We start from the raw sequence: 8,972 nt of genomic DNA on the forward strand, positions 1-8,972 counted from the left end.
GCATGGCTCCAGAGCAAAACTCCAAGGAGGAGCTGGCCAGAGCATGCCAAACACCCTAACTCCAGAGTTGTAAACTCTATGGAGTTTTTGGAGCTGCAGTACAATTTTTTGGAGTACCTCTTTTGCTGCTCTGAAAACTCCAAAAAAGCAACCTAGTCATGGAGTTTTGAGTTATTTACCCGCCATTGCCACTGATTATGAGAAACAATCTAAACTCTGGAGCAGAGCTGCTCCACCCAGAGTTTTAGAGTAGAGCTGCTCTGTGGTGGAGCAGAGCCATGCCAAACACACCCTAATATTTAGAAACCAGTTGGAGATGTGTACTTTTCTTTATAAAAGAATAATTTGATATAAGATAAATCGAGGTAAGTCCATTTAGTCTGAAGTAGAGGAATTTAATTTGAAGCAGTTCTTTATAAATTTAGTTAAAATAGAATAATTTGATTTAACATAAATCTAGAAGTCGTTTTAATTTGAGGCTGGGAAGAGTATATTCTGAAAGCATACCAATCGTCAAGCATGCATCTCTGTTTGATGATGGCGAGAACTACTCAAATAATTGAATTCTGAAAGCATACCGATCTCCACGCATGCATCTATTTGATGCTTACAAGAGACAAGAGTAGATCAAGAAATCGAACCGTTCCCTAATTACCCTAAACCCCTAGCTAGTTACTAGTAGTAATCTCGTACTACTATATTCCTTGGGCGCCGAAGATTCTAAGAGCTCCCGCAGGCGCCAACGGTATTCCCAATCTTCCTCGGCCTCCCGCCGCACCACCGCCGAGCCGCGCCGCCGCCACCCATAACGCCACCTCTCATGGTGTCGCGACCAGGTCCCGCGTCCCGTGGCCTCTTCTCCCCTGCCGCCGGCGCCGCTAGGTTCTTCCTTCCCCGCACCGCCTGGACGACCCTGAGCAGCAGCATTACACCCTCCACGTTGAGGCTCCACCACCCGAGTCCGCCACCGGATGCACGGCGGGTGTCGCAGCGCGGCACGGCCCGGTTCGTCTCGATAGCGTCGAGGAGGTCTGACACGGCCGATTTGCTTGGCAGCGCTGCTGTGGTGGAGGGCCGCGAGCTGGTGCCGGCATTGGCGGCGCCGCCGCCGCCGCCTCCGGTGGTGATGGTCAGGTGGCGGCCGGGCTGGAGCACGCCAGCCAGCAGGGATCGGGTAAGTAGCTTGACGACCGCGGACGTGCGGACGGCGCGCTCCATCTGCCTGGCACGGTCGGACGACGGCGACGCGTCATCGGCGGTGGCCTGTCGTCCTGCTGCGGGCGAGGCGTGCCTCTTGAGGCGCTGTATCACGGCGTGGGCACGGACCCACGGGTTTGTGCTCACCGCCTCGCCAGCAAGTTCGTTTCCATCTGGAGTGGAAGAACACCATCGAGCGCAGCTAAAACTGTGAGACGTACGCATTGATGGCATATATAATCCGAAGTACCGATCTCCTGCCATGAACATTGAACTCGTACCATCGGCGGCGGTGGCAAGATCGTGGTACGCGCAGAAGCGCGAGAAGATGTCGGCCATCGTGGCGCACTTCCTGTCCGCCGCGGCGCCGGGCGGCACGACGACGGCGTAGAAGAAGCCGGGGAGCTCGAAGACGAAGGCGCGCGCGTCGATGCGCGCCACGAGGGCGTCGCGCGCCAGCATCCAGTGGTGGTCGCCGACGGCGCAGGTGGCCATGGACACCGGGACGCCCTCCACGCGGGCCATGTGCAGCGACAGGGCCCCCGACCGGAACAGGTGCGCGGCCTCGAAGCGGTCGCCGCAGAGCACGAAGAGGCTCACCGACGGCGGGGCGTCGATGGACAGCAGCTCGGTCTGCATGCCCGTCCGGTACTCCCGCGTCCGGCCCACGCGGCCCGCCGGCGGACCTCCTCCTCCTTCCCGAGACGCCATCGGCCGGTTGCCAATGCTGTCGGTAGAACCAACATGCTGTTAGAACGTACGTACACACCGCGCGCACACGTTGCCGTTGTTTAGCGCGCGACGACGAGCAAGCGATGGATGCGCTGGGATGCATGCATATGCATGGACAAGAAAACATATTACATATATATGCACGCACGACGACGTGTGCATTCTGCTACGAGAATTCGACTATATATATATAGCTGGCAAAACCGAGCGAGTTTTCAGATGTTTTGCATATGATATGCCTGAACCCTTGCACAGTTCTACTTGGTGCTTACCCACGACGATGGAGAGGGTTTTTTCCTTGGAGGCAACGCACGAAGCACGTACGTTAGATCCTGAATGAGAACTTAACGCGATGTAGAAGAAAGCAAAGGCCTCAGATATTGCTGCAAAGCCCAAAGAAACAGAGGGATAGAGAGAGAGAGAGAGAGATCAGGAATACAGGGATCGCTGGGGTTGTAGTGTACTTGGTGATGGTGAGTACGAGGCTGAGCTGAGGCAACGGCCCTGCCCACTCTTAAATAAGACTGACCCACAGCTACAGGTGACGCGCGCGCTCTCGTCTAGAGAGAGAGAGAGAGCTCTTCTGCCTTGGCAATTGGCATGCAATGCAACGCACCCAACGAGGCCAAGGAAGGGCGGGAAACGAGTCTGCTAGCGCTGCTGGGCTTGCGCCTGCGTGCGTACGTGGGAGCCGCGGCCATGCAGGAATGCATGCACGCGCCACGCACGGCGCGGGGGGACACCTCGCACGCGCCCGTCGCCCGTGTCCCCGCCAAGGCGCCACATCGTCCGGGGCCCGGGCCCGCGCCGCAACACGTGGCCCCCACGGCGCGACGTGGCGGGCGCCACGGCCACGCGCCCGCCTGCGCTGGCACCCCCGCGTGCCGCGTTGCGCACTTGCCCGTGCAACCGGACCGCTGCTCTCCGGCCTCGCGCCCGCGGTCTGCACTGCACTCATTGACACATTCTTATTTGGGTCAGCTGCTACAGAGAGGTGTTGAGAAATTATACAGCGGATCGTACGTCCGGGAAAAAACATCTCTACCGTGGCTTGGGATGTGTACGTACCTAGTACGTGAATGCATGCATGCAACCGGCAACAGCTACTCTTGTCGCCTAATTTTCGTGACGTCGTTTTCTATCACCTGGATATATATATATGAATTTTAGTTGACAGTGACGGCTTAGGCATACGACGCAAAGTTTGCAGTCGCCCCCTCGTATATATACATACATACATAGGTGCTTGTCACCATAATAATTTTTTTTTAATAAAGCGCGGAGCCATGCCCACCATTCATTAACAACCTGTAACTAATCGAGGCGAACGCGGAATAGGGGATAAATAGTAAGGTACGGTTTGGTTCATCAATTGTAATCTAAATGGCAACGATAATGCATTCGAGTGACGGCGGTAATAAATTTAAATAGACTGGTATTAGTTTTGAGTGTGTTATCTAATTACGATTGGACTTAAATAAATATGGGTTAACGTTATCTGTTACCATCACGTTACAATTATGTGAACTAAACAGCACCTTAAAGGTTACATGCGCGCACACACTATTGTATAATAAAATCCCTCGCACTTATTGTACTACCGAACTCGTCTTCTTTGTCCGGTATCTAACAAAGACCTTTTCAAACTCAACAAATAGTTTATCGCCAAAGGACTCTTTACCAAGTGTAGAAAAACACTTAGCAAAGAAGAATAAAAAACAACACCATTTTTTTTAATTAGGGGACACCACCCCCACTAGCTTTTTTAACACTCGTGGCCAATGAGAACAGAACACGTGACCTCTCTCTTGCAAAAACTCCTCTACCACTGCACTCCCTGCCTCTTGTTAGTAAATTGATTGTTTGAGCACTAAATAGATTCAAATAAAAAGTTTGTCAACTACAAAGTTGCATACCTTTTTTATGTCTACAACTTTTATTTTGGTAGTTTCTTCAATCTAAGGTCGTTTACAAAATTTAAATTTTAAATTTTAAAATTTTAAACGTATTTTTATAACTTTTTGAGACCTACAACTTTAATTTGGACGGTTTTTCCATCCGAGGTCGCTCGAAAATTTTGAATTCAAAAATTCAAACATAGTTTTACATAATAAGACGATTTCAAATCAAACAATTGTCAGCTACAAAGTTTCATAACTTTTCAAGACCTATAACTTTCTTTTTGGTGTTTTTAAATCCGAGGTCTTTTATGAAATTCAAATTTTTAATTTTTAAAATTCATACGTAGTTTTCGTTGACAAGATGACTTCAAATAAAAAAAGTTGCAAACTACAAAACTCTACAACTTCTTAAGATCTACAAAGTTTATTTTTTTTGTTTGGTCATTTGCTCATCTAACATGGTGGTTCTAACATTGTTCACAAATCTTATACATGTCTCTTGTAGTTTAATAAACTCTACAAGAGAGATATGTAAGCTTTGAGAATAAATTTATTTTTAATTTGTCATATAAAGAAATGACCAAAATAAAAATTGTACATCTTCATGAGTTATACAACTTTGTAGTTAAAACCTTTTTCATTTAAATTAATCTACTGCTTCAAAATTTATATTTATACTATACTTAAAGCACCAGTTTCAATGGTCGTCACGCATCATCTTTTTATAAATAACCCCTCACAGTTATTTCAAATTAATCCGTTGCACGCCTATATATGGCCAAACACGACGGTCCAGCATGGGCCAGACCCTCGCGGGCCACAACTTTGGCCCATGCACGTCATGGCGGTCTGCTGACTGTGACGGGCCAGCCTATCGATCCATTTGATTAAATCAGCGTAAAATGTTAAAAAGCGGTGCATGAGGTGGGGTTCGAACACATGCCCTGATGGAACAAGGGCAGGAAACATTGGATGAAGCTGTCTAACCAGTAGAACATCATGCTCAGATGTTTTTAATATTTAATATAAATTATATATATGTATATACGTTTTTTTTAAAATAAAAAATATAATCGTGTCGGGCCAGGCCAGCACTACGAGCCAAGGCTACAGCCCAAGCACAGCACGACGTTCTTGGCTCTTGCAAGCATTAGATTATTTCTTAGACCATATTGGCGCAATGGACTCCATGGTGTTTGAGGTTGATGGAGTAACAATGATTTGTCACACTAACAGTAGAATGAAATGTTATTTGTTGGTTTTAAACGTTAGTAATTGCTACGAAGTAGCATAATTTATATGGAGCACATCCGGTTTTTATTGATGTCTGACTTTAGCAATCACTCCATATTTTGATCCATCTTTTTTATAAGTTTGAGTTCATGTGACTTATTTTAGAAACTTGAGCTCATAAACTTTCTCTTATTTGGTCTCTGTATGATGGAATTATGTCATTTTATAATCTTTGTTCGTTCAGTCAGTCGTTGTGAACTCTATTCTAATCGCTCACTGCATTGGCCGTGTTGTACCATGATATATTGCATGAAGTAAACAATAACATCAGTTAGTCAAATAAAAAAAATATTATACGGAGAGCGGAGACAATCAATAAAAAATCTTGAATTTTTTGGTGGATAGTTTACGGGTGTATTGTTGTAAGCCGTCGCAACGCACAGGCAACCGACTAGTGCGATTTAAAAATTGTCTTTGTCTAGTGTAAAAAACATTCGGCAAAGAATTTTTTTGTCGAGTGCCAAAAAGAAAACGCTCGACAAAGAAACTCTTTGTTGAGTGTCGAAAAAAAAACACTCGGTAAAAATACTCTTTGATGAGCGTTTTTTTTTACCGAGTGTTTTATGTTCGGCACTCACTAAAAAACTTCTTTATCGAGTGAAAAAAACATTCGACAATTACTTTACAGTCGGTAAAGACTCGTCTTTCGATAGTGTTAGGAAACGATGGAATATATGATTATTCCTGCTTTTTGCCAAATCCTACATAGAATATCCCAAAAAACTTCCACCTGGATGTCATTTGGAACAACCTCCAAGGCGAGCGCGTATGAAAGAAAGATGACCCGTCCGTCCAGGCAGTCAATATGTAGACCAAGTGAACGCCATATAATTTTGACTTTTGCACACTTCAGAAAAGTGTGAGGCCTATCTTCGACATCAATGTCACAACGCGGGCGGAGGGGTCTGCAAGGATCTTCTTCTTGAACAAATTCACCTGTGTATGCAATGAACAGCCAAAGATCGTCACTTTATTCGGTAACTTCAAATCCCAGACCTGCGACAGGGCGGCGCCATCCGCCCCAGCCAGAGCATGTTCGTTTGCTAGGGAATTGAGAATTAAATCTCTTGCGAGCAGATTGAGGAGATTAAATATATTTCTATTTAAAACTGAATAGAAGGAAATTTAATTCTTCTCAATCTTCTTTAACCCATATGCAACCGAATAAGATTTTAGGGATCTGTGCCGCATGCATGCTTCTCCAGAAGAGAAAATATTTCTAGAAGCAACAATTCTTATTTTGGACATCACATTGATCCGTAAGTTGTACCTAGGACATAAGTTCACGCAACAATTCGAGCTCAGTCGTAGCCGTGTTAGTTAATCGAGGCTAATAGGCTAAATGGAGAACCGAGCGTTTTCACCCATTTTCGCCGAGAAATCACGGTTTACCGACGTGTTCTCGGCAAAATTTATTGTGTTAACCAAAAGATAATAAATAGCTTTTAAAAACTTAAAATTAAATATAAGAACACTCAGAAAATATTTAGTTTTTTATCTTGTTTTTTTGTTTTTTATAATTTTTTCAGATTTTTAAAATTCTAAACGATATCTAAGATACGGTCACAAAACCAATCCCCGTGTACCAGGATCGCGAAATTTTGGCTGAAACAGCCGAATGCCGAATGCAGAGCAGGATTTTAATCCATGATAGGGAATAATATAGACACAAAGATTTATGTGGAAAAATATATTTTAATATAGAGTAGCAAACAACCACGAGTAAACAGATCACTATCAACCACAGAGTACAAGTTACAAAGAGTGCATGTATTTATAGACGTACATGAAACCATATTTCAAAACATATTCTAAATATATAAAAGAAATTAGAGGGCGTACAAGAAAGTATATTCTAAGGTATATTCCAAATATATAAAAGAAATTAGAGGAATATTCCAACAAATCTCCCCTTGACTCTAAATCCATAGAACTGTTTCCCAAACATCTCTAGGATGCTAAATTTGAATATCAATCAAATCTAAGAAATCATTAGACTTGGAACTGGAGCACGACTTCGTATCATCAAAATAACTTCTCTTCTGAAACGCAATAGAAATAGTTTCCGCATCAACTATTGAACATTACAAGTAATAGAGACTATTCAAATGGTTGCTCTTCAAGATAATATGATTGCCACAAGAAACCTTAAGAACACCATCAATAGCAGCAAAATTGAATCTCATTGCTTCTAAAGTGCTCAAAGAAATAAGATTTTCTCTTCAATTTGGAACAAAACGGACATCGATAATTTTCTTAATACTGCCATCATGAACTTGGATATAAATAGAGCCGATTCCAATAATCTCACATGTGGATCCATCTCCAATAACAATCTCACCAGCATGATACTGAACATAATCAGAAAAACCAATCTCTATGCGAGCAAATACGGAAAGTGCAAGCGGAATCGAGAACTCAAGAAAAACACTTTTCAACAGAGGCAACAAACAGACCTTCTCCACTATTCAAAGTTTCAACAAAACTGACTTCAATAGAAGACTTATCCAATTCTTTTTTATTTATCTCCTCTTTATTTCTCACTTTGGGGCACTGAGAAATATGATGAGTATTTTTCTGCAATAACGACAATAAAGGTTGGATTTATGATCTCCAGATCCTCGAACAATTAAACCTTCACCTTTGGGTTCAGAACGAGAATCAACATCAAATTTTTTCTTGGACAACAAATTTGACTTAACATTCTCAAAGGACAATGAAGTATGATTACCATAAAGCATAATTTCCTTAAAATGCTTAAAAGAAGGGGCAATGAGACTACCAACAAAATTACCTTTTTTCATCATCTATCTTCACATCAAAACTCTCAAGGACCACAATAATTGAATTAAATTCATTAAGACGTGACTGCATATATATACCTTTTGACATGTGAATAGTGTAAAGACGCTCCTTTAGACGTAGCTTGTTTGCAAAACTCTTGGTCATATACACCTCCTCTAATTTCTTCCACAATTTTGTTGCGGATTTTTCATGCATTACTTCACGTAGAACATCAAAATATAAATTGAGATGTATGCGGATAAAGCTCTCTCATCAATATCTTGCCACTTATCATCGGTCATGTCAGCAGGTCGCGTATGTGTGCCATTGAAAATCATACTCATTCCTTATGTGCCACTGGCCCCACATGTCATACACACAAAAAATTCCCTATATACCACTCAATGGCACACAAGAAATGGTTATAAATTTTGATGGTACATAGGGAATTTTTCCAACTAAGGGCTAGTTTGGGAACACTAATTTCCCATGGGATTTTCATTTTCCCAAGGGAAAATGGGTTCATTTTCCCTTGGGAAAATGAAAATCCCATGAGAAATTAGTGTTCCCAAACTAGTCCTAACTATCCGAATTATCCTATCCAATATAGTAAACAAAAGTAGTAGGCGTGCTCCACTTTATTTGTATTAAATATAATATCATATATAATTATGTTTGTATAGACTTTGGTTTGTATTGACACGATCTCTACCTACTATGTATGATTTTTAATTGTAATATATTTATTACTATATCGTGTGATGGAGATTCGGACTCGTTGTAGTCCTAGTATAATCATGGAGAAAATAAAAGAAATATGATGCATAATAATATAAAATAAAAATATTAGACAATAACCTCTATTATACTAGTATGTAGTTTTTGCAATGTCAATTTCTTTTTTATCGTTGAAGATGATCTTGACTGCTTGGGGTGTTTGAGTTTATTCACATCCCTCGTTCTCATCTTCTTTCATATTTTAGTCTTCCAACCTTTGTTTGAATATGGATCCCATGTGGAGTTTAAACCTTAAAATTTTCATCGACTTGTTCAATGAGCAATCTT

The 8,972-nt window shown here is 42.6% G+C and overlaps 1 protein-coding gene across 1 annotated transcript; it reads right to left on the reverse strand.

The window, feature by feature from the left end:
* Positions 1–463: 463 nt before the first annotated feature.
* LOC100274777 (uncharacterized) lies at positions 464–2,418 on the reverse strand. Its single transcript, NM_001149062.2, has 3 exons — positions 2,202–2,418; positions 1,479–1,924; positions 464–1,370 (listed from the first exon to the last, which is right to left on the reverse strand). The coding sequence occupies exons 2-3, from the start codon at positions 1,906–1,908 to the stop codon at positions 721–723; spliced, it is 1,080 nt and encodes a 359-aa protein (NP_001142534.2). The 5' UTR covers positions 1,909–1,924; positions 2,202–2,418; the 3' UTR covers positions 464–720.
* Between the last annotated feature and the right edge of the window lie 6,554 nt (positions 2,419–8,972).

This window comes from Zea mays, chromosome 2 (genome assembly GCF_902167145.1).
Source record: "Zea mays cultivar B73 chromosome 2, Zm-B73-REFERENCE-NAM-5.0, whole genome shotgun sequence".
NCBI classification, from domain to species: domain Eukaryota; kingdom Viridiplantae; phylum Streptophyta; class Magnoliopsida; order Poales; family Poaceae; genus Zea; species Zea mays.

What these genes read in the sequence shown, in the direction of transcription:
- LOC100274777 (NM_001149062.2), bottom strand. Translation starts at nt 1,908, where the DNA reads ATGGCGTCTCGGGAAGGAGGAGGAGGTCCGCCGGCGGGCCGCGTGGGC. An exon ending in TCTTGCCACCGCCGCCGATG is followed by an intron (nt 1,371 to 1,478) that starts GTACGAGTTCAA and finishes CTTCCACTCCAG; the next exon opens with ATGGAAACGAACTTGCTGGC.